General features: G+C 36.4%; 1 protein-coding gene across 6 annotated transcripts in view; it reads left to right on the forward strand.

Moving 5' to 3' along the window:
• Window positions 1-23704, forward strand: part of CCDC138 (coiled-coil domain containing 138) — a 147580-nt gene that overhangs the window by 77968 nt on the left and 45908 nt on the right. For all 6 annotated transcript variants that reach the window (XM_086701490.1, XM_086701491.1, XM_086701486.1 and 3 more), the window contains one exon: window positions 5245-5437. In XM_086701490.1, the coding sequence (XP_086557616.1) occupies window positions 5245-5437 (193 nt within the window). The remainder of the gene's footprint in view (window positions 1-5244; window positions 5438-23704) is intronic.

The following is a 23704-nucleotide window of genomic DNA, read 5'->3' on the forward strand; positions in this document are numbered from 1 at the left end:
TTCCTTAATAGTTATAAGGATATTCTAATAGGTGATTCATATAAGTGATTTATAGAAGTGTGTGCTTTTCAAGGAATTGAATGACCCATTTTGTCTAAGCTGTTAAATGTATATGTGTAAAATTTTTCATAATATTCTCTTATCCTTTTGATGTTCTCAGTGTTGGTAGTGATGCCCTCTCTTTCGTTCCTGGTATTGATACTGTGTCACTTTTTTTTGGCTTTCTTGACAGAAATTTGTTTGTTTTATTGATTTTTTTTTCCCCAAAGGATTATCTCTTTGTTTCATAGTTTTCATTTTTATCTCATCTTTATTATTTCCTATCTTCTGTTTGCTTTGGATTTATTTTGTTCTTTTTTAGGTTACTGAGGTAAAAACTCAGATTATTGATTTGGGACTTCCTTTTTTTCTAACATAGTGATATTTTTAGTCCTGTTTTTCTTTCAGCACTGCTTTAACTGTATCCCACAAATTTTGATATGTTCCATTTTCATTTACTTTCAATTTAATGTATTTTTAAAAGTTCCCTTCAAACATCCTCTTGACCCATGATATATTTAGAAGTTTGTCATAGATCTCGCTTTTACCTTTCTGTTTTTTTGGGTTTGGTTGTATTGTTGATGTTGTTTGGCTGAAGATATGTAGTCTGCTGTTGTTGTGTGGAGTGTTCTATAAATGTGGATTTGATTCTACTGGTTGATGGTATTTTAGAATTAGTTTAGGTCCTTGTTAATATTCTGTCCAGTTGTATCAAGTGTTCAGTGAAGTCTTCAGCTATAATTGTGAATTTATATATTTGTCCTATTTGGTATTATCATTTTTTTGCCTCATATATTTTGCAAGTCTGTTGCTTTGCACATATAAATTTAAGCTTGTTCTGTCTTTTTAGTGGATTGACTCTTTTTTCGTTATGTAATGTCTCTCTCTGTACCTGGTAATTAACCTTGCTCTGAGATCTATTTTCTGATATTAATATGACCAACCACTCTGCTTTCTTTAGATTTATAATGTCCTTTTCTATTTTTTAATTTTGACCTACTTGTAATGTTATATTTGAAATGAGTTTTTTATAGATAGCATATAGCTAGATTTTCTTTTTACTCAACTTTATCAAGTTCTGTGTTCTAATTCGTATATTTAGGCCATTTATATTTAATGTAGTTATTGATATGTTAGGGTTTAAGTTTGTTGACTTTATTTTGTGTTTACTGTTTGTTTTCATTTCTCTTTTTCATTTCTCTGGGTTTTTCCCCCTGCTTTCCTATGGGTTACTTGAACATTTTTTAAAACTCCATTTTGGTTCATTTATAGAATTTTGAGTATTTCTCTTTTTATAGCTTTTTTATTAGTTTTTCTAGGTAGCACATTGTATATAAATAATTTACCATAGTCTACTGGTGTTTTCATTTTGTCAGTTTGACTAAAATAGAGAAACCTTGCCTTTTCATCCCTTAATTAACCCCCTCTATAATACTACTGTGCTAATATTTCTTCTACATACATTTAGAATCACATTAGACAGTGTTACTATTTTTGCTTCTACTGTCAAACATAAAACTCAGAATTTGCCCATATTTTTTGCTTACTGTGTTCTTTCTTCTTTCCAGATATTATAGGGTTCCTTCTTTTATTATTTCATTTCACCATTGAGAACTTCTTTCAGGCAGTCTTTTAGAAGAGGTCTGCTGTTAACAAATTGTTTTAGTTTTACTTCATCTTAGAATGTCCTAGTTTCCTCTTCATTCCTAAAGGATATTTTCACTGGGCATGGGGTTTTGAGATGATAGTTATTTTCTTATAATACTTAAAAAATGTTGTGCTAATTTCTTTTAGCCAATTTTCATGGCTTTACAATAAGAAATCCACTGTTACTTGAATTGTTTTCTTCATACATGTTAATTTCTCTGTTACTGCTCTCAATTTTTTTCTTTTTCTTTAGTTTTCACAAATTGGCTATGATGTATCTTGGATTTGATTAATTTGGCTTGATTACTTTGGATTTATCCTTTCTGGGGTTTGGTCACCTTCTTCAGTGTCTAGATTTTTTTTTGCCCCTAAATGTGGGAAGTTTTCAGCCATTATTTCTTCAAATATTTTTTCAGTCCCCCCTGATTTTTTTTTTTTCTTTTCAGGATTCTGATTGACATGATGGTTAAATATTTTGTTTGAGTTCCTCAGTTCCTTGAATTTCTGTTTATTTTTCCCTCCAGTTTTTTTTTTTTTTTTTTTTTTTATGTTGTTCAGATTGGGTAAATTCAGTTGTTTTATTTTCCAGTTAACCAATTATTTCCTTGTGTTCTCCATTCAGCTGTTTAACCTATTGGTTTTTTTATTTTGGTTAATGTATTTTCAGTTATAAAATTTCCATTTGGTTCTTTATATTTTCTCTGGTAAGGATTTCTATTTCTTTGATAAGTTTTCTATTTTTCTTTTTTTTAAATGCATAATTACTAATTTTATCACGGCTGCTTTAAAATGTCAGATAATTTTTTTAAAAAATTTTTAATGTTTATTTTTTTGAGAGAGAGACTGAGCACGAGCAGGGGAGGGGTAGAGAGAGGGAGACACAAAATCTGAAGCAGGCTCCAAGGTTTGAGCTGTTAGCATAGAGCCCAACTCTGGGTTTGAACTCATGAACCGTGAGATCATGACCTGAGCCGAAGTTGGACATTTAACCAACTGAGCCACCCAACTGCCCCTGTTTGTCAGATAATTCTAACATCTTTGTGCTATTGGTATTGCCAATTACTGATTTTCATTCCATTTAAGATCTTCCTGGTTCTTCGTGTGATTAGTGATTTTTTTATTGAAAACTGGACATTTTGGTATTATAAAACTTTGGATCTCTGTTTATCTGGCTTTGACACTGCTCCTGCAGAGAGGAAATACAGGGTGGCTCCTCTTTATTGCCAACTTAAGTAGGAGTTCTGATTCCCCATTAGGCCTTCACTGAGATACCTCCCTAACTGGGAGGGGTGGGAGTGCCTCATTACTACCCCTCACATGGCCTTCCTGGACACTTTGTTACTGCCTGGTTTTAGGCTTTCCTGGAAAGTGTAGGCTGTCCTTGAAATTTTGTTCATCTAAGTGGATATTGGACCACAGATTTTTCTGTGGTGTTTGGCTGAATTGTGGTTTTGTCTAAAAGTTTCTTGTCTTGCAAAGCTGCTCTTTTCTTAGCCCTTTGGCTAGAGAGAGCAGGCTTATGTTGGGGCTTTTTTGTCTGCAGTTTCCAGGTTGCCAGCTCTTTCAGCTGCAAGTCTGGGAAATATGAGGCATCAAGAAACTTCTAGAATTTCTAATATTTTCATCTATTTTTATACCAAGGTTTTAAAACATATATGTATTATCTTTTCCTAATGATATTAAAAGCTTATTTAAAATTGTTTTTCATTTGACTGCAATTGACACACAGTCTTATATTAGTTTTGGGTATACAACATAGTGATTCAACTTTTATATACGTTATTCTATGCTCTACAACAAATATTAGCTACCTACTGTCACCATATAACACTATTACAGTATCCTTGACTATATTCCAGTGCTGTGCTTTTTATTCCTAGGACTTATTCCTTCCATAACTGGTAGTTTATATCTCCCACTTCCTTTACCCATTTTGTCCTTCCCTCCAGCAACCATCAATTTGTTCTCTGTATTTGAATGTTGATTCTTTTTGTTTGTTAGTTTGTTTGTTTTTGGTTCTACATTATGAATGAAATCAGATGGTATTTGTGTTTCTCAGTATTATTTCACTTAGCATAATATTCTCTAGGTCTATCCATGTTGTCACAAATGACAAAATCTCATCTGTTTTTATGACTGCATAATATTCCTGTGTGTGTGTGTGTGTGTGTGTGTGTGTGTGTGTGTGTGTGTGTGTATGTATGCCACATCTTTTTTATCCAGTTGTCTGTTGATGGACACTTAGGTTGCTTCCATATCTTGGCTATTATAAATAATGCTGCAATAAACAGAGGAGTGCACATACCTTTTTGAGTTAATGTTTTTGTTTTCTTTGGGTAGATAACTAATAGCAGAATTGCTGGATCATACGGTATTTCTATTTTTAATTTTTTGAAAAACGTCCCTACTGTTTTCCACTGTAGCTATACCAGTTTACATTCCTATCCACAGTGTATGAGGGTTCCTTTTTTTGATTTAGAATTTACTGACCATATATTTAAATAAATTAGATTGCATCTGTTATGCCATTCACCACCCAATCATTGTGTTTTTTGATACCCATAAAACCTCCATATACCTCTTTAATTTTAATATGTAGAAATTCTAAACAAATACTTGTTACCCATATTTAAGTTACTTCAAAGTGTGGGTATGTACCCTCATCTGCAGCAGTGTGAAATGGTTTTCCCTTATTTGGTTCTTAATATATATGTCGAATATCATAAAAGCTTATGTTATTTTAGAAATATTTTTATGCCAGTATGTGTGTTTTGCCCATTGTCTTTATTCACCATGAGAATCATCCATGATTCTAACCATGTATTTTATTCTGCAGTTGTTAAAAAAGTTATCAAAATCACTGTGATGGTTATAATCATACTGAGTTGTAAAGCAGTGAGGCCCTAGATGATCACTTTATAAGCTAACACTGTAAGATACACACCCGATAAGCTATTTATCAGTAATGTTGGAGGAGTGAAGAACCTATAGTTGTCTACCTCTCTGCTCAATTGATTTCTCTGTGCCAGAAACATATCATATTATGTTCTTAAATATTTTCAAATTCTCAGTTTTCCTAATTTTTTTCATAGAAAAGTACCATTTCCAATTTCTTAATTCTTGTAGACTGCTTATTTCTATTTTCGAATGTTTATTTATTTTGAGAGAGAGAGTGCATGTGTGTGTGAGTGGGAGGATAGGCAGAGAGAAAGGGAAAGAATGAATCCCAAGCAGGCACTGCACTGGCAGCACGGAGCCTGATGTGTGGAGCTCTATCTCATGAATTGTGAGATCACGACCTGAACCAAAATCAAGAGTTGGACGCTCAACTGACTGAGCCACCCAGGTGCCCCAGACTGCTCATTCTTTTAGAAAAGTAATCAGAAATAATTTTTAAAAGTTGATTGTAAAATTACTACTTTTTAATTTTGTATATTTCTAATCCATTTTTTAATTAGAAAAAATTTGACTTTTTCTAGTTTTCTATATTTGATTGTAGTATTTGAAATATATTATGGATATAGACAAATATACTAAGATAATACATATTTTTAACAGCATTCAACTATGACATCAACATTGAGGAGACTGGGTGAAGACATATTCAAAGGAGTAGTAACTAAGGGAATTCAGGATAATTCTTTAGACCATTCAGTGGAGAATAAACCAAAGACAGCTGCTTTCTTTAAGAGCTCCAATTTACCATTGAGATTTTTATCAACTTTAATTGTTCTCAAAACAGTCACTCAAGGTAAGCTTTCAAATGTGCTTATGGTATAATTTTTCATAAACAAGTAGAAGAGAATACTATATAATGAAGCAACTCTTACATAGTCAAATATGTTTTCCATTTTTAGAATGAGATTTTATAATGGTGGCACATTATAGTAAGCTTTTATTTGCTAAATTTGAGAAAATGGATTAGTCAGTTGGATTGTTGCCCCCTCCCAGAAGACTTTGTTGATTCTCTTAGATCATGTTCCCATGATAATATTATTGTATTCACCATAAAGTATTGAAATTCCTAATATGTTATTTTTTACTGGAGCATGTGTTGGCAGACTATAGCCTAGTGATCAGATCTGGCCCCACCACCTGTTGTGTAAATAAAGTTTTATTTAAACACATGCATGCTCACTTTTTACCCGTTGTCTATGACTGTTTTTGTCTTATAACAACAGAGGTGAGTAGTTGACAACAGAGACTATATGGCCCCCTAGATGCATATATTATTATGTGGCCCTCTACAGCAAAATTTTGTCAATCTCTACACTAGTTTGTAAGTTGACTGAAGAAAAATTGCCTTGTTTACTACTGTATCCCCCTGCAACTAGCATAGTGCTTGATGTATAATAGTGAATAGGAAATTAATGGATTAAAAATGATGTTTCAATCAAAGTTGACCATTTTATATATAGTTTTGATATATACCTGTAAGGAGTTATGTTTTTGGGTTACTAAACAGGTGATTTCTTGTTAAAGTAAGCCATACCAATATAGTCAGACATTAAGTATGCATCCTTTTATCTTTCCTATTTGTTAAATTATGTAACTCAGTGTAGGGGTTTTTTTCAGTGGGAAATGGCAATAACTTAATTTTACTACTATATCTGAAAGTGTGTATGATTTAGTTACACCTGATTATGGACTTTTACAACAACAACAATATGAAACTATAACTATCTTCTTAATTATTTTTTCCTTATGTTTATGGTTCTCATAGTTAAACACATTGGCAACGGTTTGAAAGGTCATTTATGAGAAGGGTGTATTAGCCCAAAATAAAGTTCACCACATACCAACATACATTACAACATCATTTGATAAAATGATCACTGATAAAACTAATGCAATAGAGATAAAACAAGAGAGAATGGGTACTCTCTGTCACCTTCTGTGGAATTCAATATTGGACATGCTGACAGTCTTCAACGATCCATTAAAAAAAAGGAAAGAAATGAATATTGGAAAGGAATACAGAAAACTATTAATAGTCTTAAACTATTAATAAAAAACTATTAGATTTGTGGATACTCTCTATAAATCAAGGCCATCCAATAAGACTAGCTAAGAAATATATTGAATATAATGTGCTATGATCTGAATATTTGTGTCCCCTAGAAATTCATGTGGTGAAATACTAACCCCCAGAGTTGATGCTGTTAATAGTTGGGGTCTTTAAGAGGTGCTTATTAGATCATGAGGGTAGAGCCCTTGTGAATGGAATTAGTGCCCTTATAAAAGATACTCCATGGAGATCTCTCTCTTTAGCCCCTTACATCATGTTGAGGACACAGTGAGAAAGAAGTTGTAGGCTGTGAACCAGGGAGAGGGTCTTCACCAGAAAGTGATCATACTGGCAACTTTGTCTTGTATTTCTCCACCTCCAGAACTGTAAGCAATAAAATATCTGTTATATATAAGCTACACAGTCTGTGGTATTTGCTATAGCAGCCTGATAGAATTTGTTTCAGAAAATCAAAGAAAATTCACAAAGTCTATTGACTTTCAATAACTATCATTACCATCTATGACTATCTATGGCTATAGTATGACTACTATGAATATCACTAACAAATAGCAATAATATATTTTTTAAAAAGACTTATTAATATAAACAAAACAAAAAGTGTAAAATATGGATATGTCTAGTATGGTGTCTGTAAACTTAACCCTTTGTGAAATATAATAGGGCATAAAGATATGGTAAATAATGGATGAATGAACAGGATAATAAAGATTATAGATGAAGTTAAATGACATAAATAAGGGACTTTTATTCTTCCTTATAAATATTTTAAAAACTATAAGATACTCCAAGTGACGTAGTGTAATAATACCAATGAGAATTCAACTATAGTTTAAGTTGAGAAAGTGGTCAGGAAAGGTGAAAAAACACTTGAAATGAATGTGATCATTTAAAACAAGTAGAACAGCAACATGGGTCATGGCTTGCCTGAGAAGATTTTAAAGCAACCTTGATAGAGTCCAGGAAGAAGGCAGACTAGAAAGATCCTGAGCTTACCTCCTCTCGGGGATACGGCAAAGCTGCAACTACAAATAGAGCAATTCTTTCTGCAAATGGCCTGAAGACTATGGAGAACAGCTATTCCACAGCTAAAGACACAAGGAAAAAGTCACATGAAGAAGGGTAGGAGGGACAGAGACATGGTCTGTTTAAGAACCAAATACATGCTGTCGTGGTCAAGAATCAGGAAGGACTTGAGGCGCCTGGGTGGCGCAGTCGGTTAAGCGTCCGACTTCAGCCAGGTCACGATCTCGCGCTCCGTGAGTTCGAGCCCCGCGTCGGGCTCTGGGCTGATGGCTCTGAGCCTGGAGCCTGTTTCCGATTCTGTGTCTCCCTCTCTCTCTGCCCCTCCCCCGTTCATGCTCTGTCTCTCTCTGTCCCAAAAATAAATAAACGTTGAAAAAAAAATTTAAAAAAAAAAAAAAAAAGAATCAGGAAGGACATCACAGGTGCAGAGACCTCTCTAGGAGTGAGGGGTTCGAGCCCTGCATTGGGCACCCCACCCTAAGGATCTGCACTGGGAAGATGAGCCCAATAATGTCTGGCTTTGAAAAACAGTGGGTCATAACTCTAGGAGTGCTGAAGGGCTATAGGAAATGGAGACTCTGCTCTTAAAGTGCCCATGCACAGTCTCATGTAGACAAAGCACGGGGAAACAGTTTGAAAAGCACCTGGGCCATAAATGAAGGAGATTTATTGACTAATTATAGGGCATGTGCTTGGAGGGATAGGGATCTATAGGAACTTTCTCTAGGAACAAAGTGCTGGCAGGTGCCATTTTTATTGCCCTCCTCAGCCTAGCAAGGCATGATGCTGGCATGCCTTTTGACACTCCCTATCTACCTTAATGGCACTGCTTGCTCTCTACCAGTGTTCCCCTGTGAATATGCCCATCCCAAAGCACTTGCCCGAGCAGGCACATTTTTAAAGCGCCTCCTGCCCTTCTTCACACTAGTGGTTGGCCCCACCAACCAGCACACCTGCAGCAATCGACAGCTGGTCCCCTCATCCAGCTGTGCCAGGGCCAGACCCTCCCACCAGTACGTCCATAGTAGTCATGGTTGGGCATTGGTGGGCAGCTGGTTCAGTGGTCACCTCAACCCACCAGTTGGCACAGCATTTGCAGCCCAGTCACAACAGGTAGGTGCACATAGCCCACAAGGATACACTGCTTGAGGGTTGAGTTCTGGTGATCAGAGTGCACTGTGATTCTGGACCCTCCAGGATGTTTTCTATGTAAAGCCATTACTTTCAAGATCAGGAGATATACTAATCTACCTAATGCATAGAAACACAGACAAAATGAGGAGACAGAGAAATATGTTCAAAATGAAAGAACAAGACAAAACCTCAGAAAAAGATCTAAACAAAATAGATAATCTACCTGATAGAGTTTAAAATAATGGTCATAAAGAGGACTCCTGAACTTGGGAGAACAAACACACTAGAGGAGTCAACAGCAGATTAGAGGATGCAGAAGAACAGGGTGCCTGGGTGGCTCTTCAATCTGGGAGACAGAGTAGTGGAAATCATGCTGAACAGCAAAGAGAGAAAAGACCATAGAAAAGTGAGATAGGTTAAGTGACCTCTAGGACAACATTAAGCATACTAATAACTTCATTATAGGGGTCCTAAAGGAGAAGAGAGAGAAAGGGATAAAGAACTTACTTGAAAAAAATAATAGCTGAAAACTTTCCTAACCTGGGGTGGGAAATAGACATCCAGTTCCAGGAAGCACAGAGAACCTCAAACAAGAGGAACCCAAAGGAATCCACACCAAGAAACGTAATAATTAAAATGTAAAAAATTAGAGGGTCGACTGGGAAGATGGAAGAGTAGGGGGACCCTAAGCTCGCCTCATCCCCTAGATACAACTGGAGAACACATCAGCGTAAATAACCCAAAAAATGATTTGAAGACTGGCAGAACAAACTCCACAACTAAAGGTAGAAAAGAGGCCACATTAAAAAAGGTAGGAAGGGCAAAGACATGGTCTGGGAGCAAAGCAGACCATGGCTGTCTATGGTGGGGAGGGAGCCAGTGGTACAGAGAAGGTTGAAAACAGACTTTCACACTGAGGAGCCCACGAATGGGAAGGATGAATCCCCATTACATTTGCCTTTGAAAGCAAGAGGGGCCAAACTTCGTGACTTCTTACAACCAGTGAGACTTACCACCTATAATTTTCATTTTCATTTAGTTTAATTTAGTTTAATTTAATTTAATTTTTTGAGAGAGAGAACAAGCTGGGGAGGGGCAGAGAGAGAGAGAGAGACAGAGAGAGAGAGAGAGAGAGAGAGAGAGAGAGAGAGAATCCCAAGCAGGCTCCGCACTGTCAGCACAGAGCCCACTGAGGGGCTTGAATTCACGAACCTTGAGATAATGACCTGAGCTGAAATCAAGAGTCAGCTGCTTAACTGACTGAGTCACCCAGGTGCCCTTTAACACCTGGAATTTTAAAAATCAGCATCTCAGCTCTGGGGGAGCCTTGAGGGCATTAGGAAGTAGAGTCTACCATTAACGTGACAGCAGGACAGACAGCTGGTGTAAATAACAGCATAGAACCATCAATTTGAAAAACTCCAGGGGCAGATGGGAGGGAGAGTGATTTGCTCATCTTCAAGCATGGCTTGGAGAGACGGGGATCATGGGGAGACCTCTCCAGGAGCAAAGAAGCTGGCAGGCACATTTCCCTCCTGCATAAAACAAAACAAAACAAAACAAAACAAAACAAAACAAAACAGCCATCTGCCAAAACCAGTGCAGTGCTGACACTTTTTACCTAACTCGTTACACCAAGCCTGTGGCCTCCCACTTTGGTGGATCCACTCTTTCGAGTCACACTTGCCTTAGTTTGCTGCAGTCCCTCCCCCCCCAGAAGACCAGTACAAACCCTGCCAAGACATCTCCTAACCTACAGGTCTGAAGGACCTCAGTTCCACTGGTGGCAGGGGCAGGTCTCCTTTCTCACGCAAACCACTGCACACGTTAAAATGCTCCCCACCCCCGCTGGGGACCAAACACTGCACACAGTAGGCAAAGAGTCTCTACAGACAATTGGACTGAAGTAAAACAAACAAACAAACAAAAAAACTAACACTCAACAGCAGAGCACATGCAACACACATAGGACACACTCCGAGTGCCAGGCCCTGGGGAACAGGGGACACAAGACACTATATCACCTCTTCTTTATAAGACTGCTATCGTCAAGAGCAAGAGAAGTAGCTGCCTTTCCTAACACAAAGAAACAGACAAAGAGACAAAATGAGGAGATAGAGAAATGTGTCTCAAATGAAAGAATGGGACTAAACCACAGCAAGAGACCTAAGTGAAATGGATGTAAGTAATATGCCTGATAGAAAATTTAAAGTAATGATCATAAAGATACTCACTGGCCTTGAGAAAAAAATGGAGGTAAAAACAAAAAAAAATGTAGAAATTAAAAATTAAAAAAAAGCGTAAGACATCTTAACACAGACATAAAAATGAATCAGAGATCAAGAACACAATAATGAACAAGCACAAAGTGAAATTAAGAAAACAGTCCCATTTGCAGTTGCACCAAAACCAATAAAATATTTAGGAATAAACTTAACCAAAGAGGTGAAAGACCTGTACTCTGAAAAGATTTCAAACTTGATTACAAAACTGTTGTTATCAAAACAGACTGGTATTGGCACAAAAATAGACACACAGGTCAATGGAACAGAATAGAGAGCCCAGAAATAAACCCATATTTACATAGTCAATTAATCTGTGACAGAGGAGGCAAGAATATATAATGGTGGAAATGACAGTCTCTTCAATGAATGGTGCTTGGAAAATTGGACCAGTTTACTATACCATATAAAACAAATAAATTCAGAATGGATTAAAGACCTAAATGTAAGACCTGAAATCATAAAACTAAAAGAATAAACTCCTGGATAATAGTCTGACCAATATGTTTTTGAATATGCCTCCTCAGGCAAGGGTAACAAAAGCAAAAACAAACAATTGAGACTACATCAAAACTAAAAAGCTTTTGCATAGTGAAGGAAACCATTCACAGAATGAAAAGACAGCCTTCTGAACTGGAGAAGATACTTGCAAATGATCTATCTGATAAGGGATTAATATCCAAAATATATATGGGACTTAGTATAACTCAACACCAAAAAAAAAAAAAAAAAAAAAAATCCAATTAAAAAGCAGGCTGAGAACGGGAACATTTTTCCAAAGAAGACACATACATGGTCAACAGACACATGAAAAGATGTTCAGCATCAGGGAAATGCAATCAAAACCATAGTGAGATGATATCATCTCACACCAGTCAGAATGTCTGTTATCAAAAAGACAAGTGGGGTACCTGGGTGGCTCAGTCAGTTAAGTATCCCACTGTATCTTAGCTCAGGTCTTGATCTCAGGGTTGTGAGTTCAAGCCCCACATTGGGCTCCACAGTGGACATGAAACCTACTTAAAAAAAAAAGACAAGACATAGTGTTGGTGAGGATGTGGAAAAAAGGCAACCCTGGTATGCTGTTGGTGGGAATGTAGATTGATGCAGTCACTATGTAAAACAGTGTGGAGGTTCCTCAAAAAATTAAAACTAGAACTACCATATGACCCAGCAATTCCACTTTGGGGCATTTACCTGAAAAAAAAAAAAAAAGACAGCAGTTTGAAAATATATGTGGACTCCTGTCTACTAACTGCAGCATTATTTGCAATAACCAAGATAAGGAAGCAACCTTAGTGTTCATTGATACATGAATTGATAGGAGGATGTGGTGCCCGTGCGTGCACACACACACCACACACACACACACACACACACACACACACACACACACACACACACAGGGATATCACTCAGCCATAAAAAAAAACAATGAAATCTTTATATTTTTGGTGACAGGGATAGACCTAGGGGGTATTATGCTAAGTGAAACAAGTCAGAGAAAGACAAATACTACATGTTTTCACTTCTACATGGAATCTAAAAAACTAAATAAATGAATAAACGAAACAAAAACAGACTTACAGAGAACAAATTGGTGGTTGCCAGAGAGGGATGGAGGAAACAGGTGAAGGGGACTAAGAGGTACAGACTTCCAGTTAAAAAAATAAGTCATGAGAATGTAAAGTACAGCATAGGGAATACAGTCCATAATATTTTAATAACTTTGGTGACAGATGGTATCTAAATATCATTGTGAGCATTTTGTAGTGTATTTAAATGTCAAATAACTATTTTATACAGCTGAAACTAATGTAACATATGTCAACTATATTTTTGAAAAAATAAATTTTAGTTAATCATGATAGATTATAAAAAGGAGTAATTTTAACTTAAAACCTCAAAATAGGGCAATAGGAATGAAATGACACAATTAGTGAATTTGGTGACTTCCTTGTGCAAGTCACTTTTTTAAGAATGGAATCGTAAGTGCTTTCAAAGTCACTAGAGTCTGGTGGGTGAGTAGATTATAAATATTTAATTCTGCTTCATCATATAATTTCCACACAGATGTTTAAATAATGTGCTCCTGTTTAAAAGAGAGATGATAAATTACTTTTGGTGGTATGATTGAGGGGATCAGGAGACGATATAGTATAAGCAGTTAGCATTTGAACTGGACTGTCAGGGGTGTGTAGGATTTCATAGGCAGAAAATAAAGAGAAAGACCTTTCCTAAGGGAACAGTATGAGCCAGTGCTTGAAACTGTGGAAAAGCATGACATACAAGGAGACCAGTGAGTTATTTCAACAGGAAAACATTTGTTGGGGTCACAGCTGTTCTGAAATGGTGTTATATCAACCTCTTAAAACATTACTTTTGGTTTATCTTCTTTGAAAAACATACAGAGATTATACCATGTTTTTCTACATGGTTAACCATTTTTAGTTAACAGTGTGTTTACAGTTCATTCATACTGGCACAATATGTGGTGAATTTTAAGCTCTGTGTGTTACTTGGTAATAAAATTTCTAGCCAGAATTCACATTATGGTATCTCTTGTCCATCCTCGTCACCTCATAACTGTCTTGTTTGTTTTTGTTATGAGTTTTGTCCAATTTCTAAGCTAATAACTTCTGAAAAGTGTATATTTTTAAGTATAATCTTTAGTATATAAAATGAAAGTTGAAAAATTAGACAAAACTCCCCATTAATTTATTTTAAGAAACTAAGAACTGTATAAGTTTATTATCTTTCATCTAAATGTGTGAATACACAATTTATGCTGTTTGTTTAATTTGAAAAATTATTTGTTTAGGTGTTTTTTCTGATTCTGAAATGGTTTAAAAAATTTTTTTAAAGAAATATCTGAGAAATCACTCAGAATTCACTTAGAAAATATCTTAAAGCTGTTTTTAAGAATCCCATAGGAGATTCCAGAAGTATTTGTATATAAATTGATGATTGAAAATAATCTGTTAGGTCTAATTTGGCATCAGACAAGATTTGAGAGCTGGAATCAAAATTCAAAAATCAGTTAAGTCATTACAAAACAGGCAGAATGAGTATGATTAACTGAAAATAAGTAGGGTATGTTATTAAAAATCTAATCAATAGCTCAGTCGGTTGAGCATCCAACTTCGGCTCAGGTCATGATCTCACAGCTTGTGAGTTCGAGCCCTGCATTGGCCTCTGTGCTGACAGCTCAGAGCCTGGAGCCTGCTTCAGATTCTGTGTCTGCCTCTCTCTCTGCCCCTAACCCACTTGCATTCTGTCTCTGTCTCTCTCAAAAATAAATAAACTTTTTTTAAAAAGTTATATATTGCCTTATGGTGTATAAAACTTACCACCCATGATTCTCTCCTAATTTTGATTAACTGACAAAGCACATAAAGCAACAAATATGTTTTCCTAAAGTTGTAAAACTATCCCTAATTTTCCATTTGTGACAAACACATCTGGGGTTAGTTTTTGTTCAATTCACTTTTTTCTATAACAATTTATTTCTTTTTTAATAGAAGTGTTTATGGCAAAATATTAAGAGCTGCTAGGTCTATGTGGAAATACAACATGTGCGTCTTTTTTTTTTTTTTTATGTTTATCTTTGAGAGAGAGAGAAAGAGAGAGGGAGTACATGAGCTAGGGAGGGGCAGAGGAGGAGACAGAGGATCTGAAGCAGTCTCAGCGCTGACAGCAGAGAGCCCAGTGTGGGGCTTGAACCCATAACCATGAGATCATGACTTGAGCCAAAGTCAGACGCTGAGCCACCCAGGTGCCCTAACATATGCATCTTTTATACCATTTTTCTAGGTGTATAGTTCAGAATTCATTTTTTGAAATTAAAAATTATTTTTCCAGTGGAAGCTTTGAGAGACTTAAGAACTGTGCGAACTTCCGTAGGAAGTAGAGTGAGAACCTAGAGAGGGCCCCAGATACTTCGATTATTACTTTAAAAGACAGCTGCATGTTTTCCTAGAACATCATAGCAGTCTGTGTCATGGAAAAGCAGCTCTGTGGGTTAAATAATAGATGTGACTCAAAAAACAGAGAGTTGTGGTCTGTAGTTAAAAACCTTTGAGAAATTTGAGGATAACTAAAGTTTAATAATGCCAATACTTTAATTTCATTACCAGTGGGCTTTATGAATCACTAAAACTCAAATATACTATATGCAATATTTCCCAAACTTATTTAATCTCCAAATCCTTTCGAAAGAGTGATATATAGCACTAATTTTCTGAGAACAACTTGGGAAACACTGTCCTACAGTTTATAAAGCACCAGTGTAATGCCTTATGAAGGTTAACATTATCCTGAAGAACACTTTCAAGGAGAGAAAATTAATGTTAAGAAAAGTGAGTGGCTGAAAGGTGAAATTCACATCGGTATCCTATTCTAGAGCTGATGAACTATTTCTTTTTGATCTTGTGATTTTTGTCTTCATTGTCTGGTGCTCTACAAGTTCAGTAGGCTGAGGATTGAAAGGCAGCTGGTGGATCAGCAAAGCAAGCCAGGTAGAAGAACCAGAAAAGGAAAGAGATGACATGTATTAAATAAAATTAGGAGAAATGATTATTAAGTATAGAGCAAAATAAAAGATATACCTGTCTTATGGTGTGCTACAGCAAACTTTGGGAGAACTAAAAATTTACACATAGGAAAAACTTAGAATACTTGTCTTAACTCTGGTAAGAAGATTATTTGCTATTTATAAAAGAAAAGTATCCCTTACAAGATTGATAAATTTAGTATAAAAAGTAAAGACAAAAATAGATAAATGTGTTGGTTAATATACATAATAATAAATACTTGGTACCCAAATATATATAGATCTGTAAGATACTTGGTTTCCATTGACTGGATAATGCAAATATGTTGTTCAAAAAGATAATAATACTGGGTGTGATTAACCCTATAATGCTAAGCCCTTTATAGATTGTCTCTGAATATTATTGTTCCCATATTAGTTGTTACTAGTTTATAGAGGTTAGATAATTGTGTCACGGCCACACAGCCAGTATTGGACAGTCTGGTTCAGCTCACCTCTCTCCATTTCTAGAGCCCACCCTCTTGACCCTTTGTGTGACTTCCTAAGATCAAGTGCTCCTGAGACAATCAAAGAAATAATAATACTTACATAGCACTTACTATGTTACAGGCTAAGCACTTTACATATAGTAACTCATTTAAACCTTATAACAAGGTTATGAGATGTCAGTATTAACATCTCAATTTTATAAATGAGAAAATTGAGACATAAAGAGGGTAAGTCTGCATTCTTACTGTGCTACACTGATTCTCTGAAATAAAATATAACTGTAAGATATAACCTCTCCATTACACTCAGAAAAATAAAATGATTGAATATAATGTATTGCTGAGAAGAAATAGGTACAATTTTAGTCATTGCCAGCTAAAAGTATACTGGTAAAATGCATGTATATTTGACTTTAATAATGCAGCACTTCAAATTACAATAGTTCACTTGTAAGATTAATATGTAATATTTATATAAGTATTACAATTTAAATATAAAATCAAAACTGTCTTGAGAAATATGGGTTTTTTAAGTTTTTATTTTTTTATATAATTTTTTAAAGTTTACTATTTTTTATTTTATTTTTTTTTTTAATTTTTTTTTTCAACGTTTATTTATTTTTGGGACAGAGAGAGACAGAGCATGAATGGGGGAGGGGCAGAGAGAGAGAGAGACACAGAATCGGAAACAGGCTCCAGGCTCTGAGCCATCAGCCCAGAGCCCGACGCAGGGCTCGAACTCACGGACCGCGAGATCGTGACCTGGCTGAAGTCGGACGCTTAACCGACTGCGCCACCCAGGCGCCCCATAAAGTTTATTATTTTTTAATCTTCATTCATTTTTGAGAGAGAGAAACACAGAGCACGAGCAGGGGAGGGGCAGAGAGAGAGGGAGACACAGAATCTGAAGCAGGCTACAGTCTCTGAGCTGTCAGTACAGAGCCCGATGTGGGGCTTAAACTCATGAACCACAAGATCATGACCTGAGCTGGAGTCGGATGCTTAACCAACTGAGCCACCCAGGTGCCCGTTAAGTTAATTTTTGGGAGAGAGCACAAGCTGGGGAGGGACAGATAGAGAGGGAGACAGAATCTGAAGCAGGCTGTAGGGTCTGAGCTGTCAGCACAGAGCCTGATGCAGGACTCAAACCCACCAACCAGAAGACCATGACCTGAGCTGAAGTTGGATGCTTAACCAACTGAGCCACCCAGGCGCCCCTAACTTTTCATTTTAATTCCAGTTAGTTAAAATACAGTGTTCTATTAGTTTCAGGTGTACAATACAGTGATTCAACACTTCCATACATCACCCAGTGCTCAAAAGACAAGTGCACTCCTTAATCCTCATCACCTATTTCACCTATCCCGCCACCCACCTCCCCTTTGGTAACCATCAGTTTGTTCTCTATAGTTAAGAGTCGAAACAGGTACAATTTTGATTGTATTGTAACTTAACCATTTCTGAAGTGCATTCTGCTTATAGGAGTCACCAAAATGTATCATAACCTTTAATAAGATTTACTGCAAGGAAATAATTCAAAAGGGAAAAAGTTCAAAGGGGTTAATGTGTTGTTTGTAATAATGATAAAGGATAAATAATTGACAAATCCACAATTAAAGTAGTGAAGGACAGGAGTTCTTGTACTGTTGTTGGCATTTTTGTAATCATTCATTTTTTTCAATTTTTTTCCTAGCAGTAACCTTAGGAAATAGAGAGTATTGTCATTTTTACAGAAGAGCAAATGGAGGGTCAGGCACTTGTAAGGGACCTAGATCTTTTCTTGACCCTAAGTAATCAGGCCTTTAACAATATCATCATGAGGACAGTAGAATGTTGTGTGTCATTAACAGATTTAAGTATGCAGATGTGGGAATCAATGTAAAACATTTTAATTAATAAAACTTGCGGTACACATTAATTTCATCAGTATAAAGATATGAGAACTGAAAGCGGTAGTAAGAATCTTACCTGATAGTTAAGCATCCAGCTTTGGCTCAGGTCAGGATCTTCATGGTTTCGAGCCCTGCATTGGGCTCTGTGCTGACAGCTCAGAGCCTGAAGCCTGCTTTAGATTCTGGGTCTCCCTCTCTCTCCCCCTCCCCCGCTCTCACTTTGTCTCTCTCTGTTTCTCTTTCTCTCTCTCTCAAAAATAAACATTTAAAAAACATATATAAAAAAAGAATCTTACCTGATAGAACTATTTTAGGGACAAATTTCTGGTCTTACTAATTAAATATACTCTCTCTTCTCTTTAGTTGTGTGCATCAGAGCTAGTTCTGCTGTACTGCCCTTCTCAACACTTGGCAGATTTATATATTATGCATATTTATTATACTTATGCAGATTTATATATTTATAAACTATGTAGTTATTTATACTTTAGGCCCAAAGAAATGTAAGGCATTATTGCCATTCTCAGATAACAGGAACAGTGTAGTAGTTAAGAACTTCAGTTTTGCAGTCAGATAACTAACATTTGGGTCTCAGTCCCATCACCAGCTATGTGACATTGGGCATGTCCCTTTTCTGTGTTTCACCACAATTTTTTGAAGAACAAATGAGAATTAATATGAAGGTTTAGTAAAGAGTCTGGCATATAGTAAGTGCTAGCTGCTATCATCATCATAAACATTTTTAACATCTAAGAGTTGGTTTTACTTGAGATCAGAATTGAGGTCTGTTAGACTGCATTAGATTTCTGTTGGTTCATAATAAACCACCAAATACTTAGTTGCTTACTTAAAACAACAACCAGCTTTGGTACAATTGATAACTCAAATTTCTTTAAATACTCTTCAAGTTAATTTTTTCTTGATTTTAGACAATCTTCACTATTAGGGAAATTAAAATAAGAATTTAATTTTCACTTAAGGCAACTTAAAAAATATAACCAAATAGGAGCACCTGGGTGACTCTTCGGTTAAGTGTCCAACTTTGGCTCGGGTTATGCTCTCTCGGCTTGTGAGTTTGAGCCATGCCCCTGCTCACGCTCTGTCTTTCTCTCCTTCGAAAATAAATAAACATTAAAAAAATTTTTTTTTAATGTAACCAAATACTATTCCTCTCACCAAATTCAATAAAGGACAATTTTTAAAATTTACAAATTTGCTGCATCATGTAGCATTTAGCCTATTTAATCTCAGATGATGTATTAATTAGAAATGAAGTCTGTGTCAAATACAGTAGGTGGCACTATGATAAAAACTTCTGTTTTTGTGAAGAATTGAGTTCAGGATTCATCTGTACTCTTCTGCCTGAGTTTTTGCTAAATAATGGTGGGTTTATAAATAAGACAAATATGAACAGAATCTAGCAACTTTGCTTAACCTAAATACACATTAATTTGCAGTGTTTTATTTTGTTAAATTACAAAAATTAAGTACAATAATGGCAGTGTTCCTTGAATTAAATTCTACTGAAAGGAAGAATAGAGTGTACTATAAATTGATCTAGAGGCACAGATTTTAATTTCTCAAAATTCTTTCATATGTATTTTAATGTGTATGTATTTCAATTCTTTCGTAGGTATTTCACACAGGTTATCCTCAGCTTCTTATTCTTAATAATTAGGATCTTAAATTACATCTTTAGTGTATGTAAACTGATGCAGCAAATATGAAATGTAACACATCAGCCAGAAGACAGTAAATTTTTTTAAATGTTTATCTCTGAGAGAGAAAAAAAAGAGAGAATAAGTGGGGGAGGGACAGAGCGAGGGGGACAGAGGATCTAAAGCGAGCTCTGAGCTGACAGCAGCGAGCTCTGTGTGGGGCTTGCACTCAAAACCACCAGGTCATGATCTGAGCCAAAGTCGGATGTTCAACCAACTGAGCTACCCAGGTGCCCCAAAGACAGTAAATTTTAATGGATAGATTCTGTCATATTTTCTGTTCATATTTTCAAAGTACTCTTGAGCCTTCTTTAAACAAATCTCAGGAGAAAACTCACTAGTATTTGAACAGCATGAACAGTTTTTTTTTCTTTCAATAGTATATTGAGTTTAGGAAACTGAAATATTCTTATACATTTGAAAGTGCAATGTAAAATTGTTGTAAGAGTACTGATTGGGTTGTTTGGTGTATTGAAGTATAACAATATAAGTATCTTACTATCTCATTTGCATTGATTCTGGTTAAATTAGTCTCAGTTCTGGCTTTGCAAGCTTCCCAGTCATCTGTAGAACATCGTTAGGAGAGTTCCAGGGAGTCTGATCTAGTGGGTGCCATCATAATATTGGCCTTGAGAAAACTTTACTGTGTTAATGGCAGGTATATCACAAAAAAGTAAAACACCAAAGCATATTCAGTCTTCTGAAGTCTTTCAGTGGCTGTTTAATCTTTATTAAGAGACAAAAATAGTCCTTTAAAAGTTTGCATAAAGTTACATTTTGAAGTAAGTAAATACATAGCGATAAAAACCACAATCTCTAGGGGCACTTGGGTGGCTCAGTCGGTTGAATGTCCGACTTCGGATCAGGTCATGATCTCACAGGTTGTGAGTTTGAGCCCTACATAGGGCTCTGTTTTAAGATTTGGAAGCATATGGTAGTTATCAGATATTGAAAATAAACATTACTTATGGTGTTTACTATTAAACATCAGCTGTTATAATAAAAAGAAATAGATATTTTTATTAATTCGGTGTTAAAATATGAAGGAAATTTACCCTATCATAGTGTAATTCGTCTTTCTTCTTCCTTTGAAGCATTTGAATCCTAACAGATTCTAAATTTAGCAGCAATCTCTGGTCATTTAATTGTTACCCCCCTTTTTTTTTTCAAATATCCATTTTCTTTCTTTTTTTTTTTTTTTTTTTGTAATTTATTGTCAAATTGGTTTCTATACAACACCAGTGCTCATCCCAAAAGGTGCCCTCCTCAATACCTATCACCTACCCTCCCCTCCCTCCCACCCCCCATCAACCCTCAGTTTGTTCTCAGTTTTTTTTGTTTTTTTTTAATTTTTTTTTTCAACATTTATTTATTTTGGGACAGAGAGAGACAGAGCATGAACGGGGGAGGGGCAGAGAGAGAGGGAGACACAGAATCGGAAACAGGCTCCAGGCTCCGAGCCATCAGCCCAGAGCCTGACGCGGAGCTCGAACTCACCGACCGCGAGATCGTGACCTGGCTGAAGTCGGACGCTTAACCGACTGCGCCACCCAGGCGCCCCTTGTTCTCAGTTTTTAATAGTCTCTTATGCTTTGGCTCTCTCCCACTCTATCCTCTTTTTTTATTCCTTCCCCTCCCCATGAGTTTCTGTTAAGTTTCTCAGGATTCACATAAGAGTGAAAACATATGGTATCTGTCTTTCTCTGTATGGCTTATTTCACTTAGCATAACACTCTCCAGTTCCATCCACGTTGCTACAAAGGGCCATATTTCATTCTTTCTCATTGCCACATAGTACTCCATTGTGTATATAAACCACAATTTCTTTATGCATTCATCAGTTGATGGACATTTAGGCTCATTCCATAATTTGGCTATTGAGAGTGCTGCTATAAACATTGGGGTACAAGTGCCCCTATGCATCAGCACTCCTGTATCCCTTGGGTAAATTCCTAGCAGTGCTACTGCTGGGTCATAGGGTAGGTCTATTTTTAATTTTTTGAGGAACATCCACACTGTTTTCCAGAGCAGTTGCACCGGTTTGCATTCTTACCAACAGTTCAAGAGGGTTCCTGTTTCTCCACATCCTCTCCAGCATCTATAGTCTCCTGATTTGTTCATTTTGGCCACTCTGACTGGTGTGAGGTGATACCTGAGTGTGGTTTTGATTTGTATTTCCCTGATGAGGAGCAACGTTGATCATCTTTTCATGTGTCTGTTGGCCATCCGGGTGTCTTCTTTAGAGAAGTGTCTATTCATGTTTTCTGCCCATTTCTACACTGGATTATTTGCTTTTCGGGTGTGGAGTTTGGTGAGCTCTTTATAGATTTTGGATACTAGCCCTTTGTCCGATATGTCATTTGCAAATATCTTTTCCCATTCCGTTGGTTGCCTTTTAGTTTTGTTGATTGTTTCCTTTGCTGTGCAGAAGCTTTTTATCTTCATGAGGTCCCAGTAGTTCATTTTTGCTTTTAATTTCCTTGCCTTTGGAGATGTGTCAAGTAAGAGATTGCTACGGCTGAGGTCAGAGAGGTCTTTTCCTGCTTTCTCCTCTAGGGTTTTGATGGTTTCCTGTCTCACATTCAGGTCCTTTATCCATTTTGAGTTTATTTTTGTGAATGGTGTGAGAAAGTGGTCTAGTTTCAATCTTCTGCATGTTGCTGTCCAGTTCTCCCAGCACCATTTGTTAAAGAGACTGTCTTTTTTCCATCGGATGTTCTTTCCTGCTTTGTCAAAGATGAGTTGGCCATACGTTTGTGGGTCTAGTTCTGGGGTTTCTATTCTATTCCATTGGTATGTGTCTGTTTTTGTGCCAATACCATGCTGTCTTGATGATGACAGCTTTGTAGTAGAGGCTAAAGTCTGGGATTGTGATGCCTCCTGCTTTGGTCTTCTTCAAAATTACTTTGGCTATTCGGGGTCATTTGTGGTTCCATATGAATTTTAGGATTGCTTGTTCTAGTTTCCAGAAGAATGCTGGTGCAATTTTGATTGGGATTGTATTGAATGTGTAGATAGCTTTGGGTAGTATTGACATTTTGACAATGTTTATTCTTCCAATCCATGAGCACGGAGTGTTTTTCCATTTCTTTATATCTTCTTCAATTTCCTTCATAAGCTTTCTATAGTTTTCAGCATACAGATCTTTTACATCTTTGGTTAGATTTATCCCTAGGTATTTTATGCTTCTTGGTGCAATTGTGAATGGGATCAGTTTCTTTATTTGTCTTTCTGTTGCTTCATTATTAGTGTATAAGAATGCAACTGATTTCTGTACATTGATTTTGTATCCTGCAACTTTGCTGAATTCATGTATCAGTTCTAGCAGACTTTTGGTGGAGTCTATCGGATTTTCCATGTATAATATCATGTCATCTGCAAAAAGCGAAAGCTTGACTTCATCTTTGCCAATTTTGATGCCTTTGATTTCCTTTTGTTGTCTGATTGCTTATGCTAGGACTTCCAACACTATGTTAAACAACAGCGGTGAGAGTGGACATCCCTGTCATGTTCCTGATCTCAGGGAAAAAGCTCTGAGTTTTTCCCCATTGAGGATGATGTTAGCTGTGGGCTTTTCATAAATGGTTTTTATGATCTTTGAGTATGTTCCTTCTATCCCGACTTTCTCGAGTGTTTTTATTAAGAAAGGGTGCTGGATTTTGTCAAAGGCCTTTTCTGCATCGATTGACAGGATCATATGGTTCTTATCTTTTCTTTTATTAATGTGATGTATCACGTTGATTGATTTGTGAATGTTGAACCAGCCCTGCATCCCAGGAATGAATCCCACTTGATCATGGTGAATAATTCTTTTTATATGCTGTTGAATTTGATTTGCTAGTATCTTATTGAGAATTTTTGCATCCATATTCATCAGGGATATTGGCCTGTAGTTCT

The sequence above is a fragment of the Puma concolor genome, chromosome A3 (assembly GCF_028749965.1).
Source record: "Puma concolor isolate L17-30 chromosome A3, mPumCon1.1.hap2, whole genome shotgun sequence".
Classification (NCBI taxonomy): domain Eukaryota; kingdom Metazoa; phylum Chordata; class Mammalia; order Carnivora; family Felidae; genus Puma; species Puma concolor.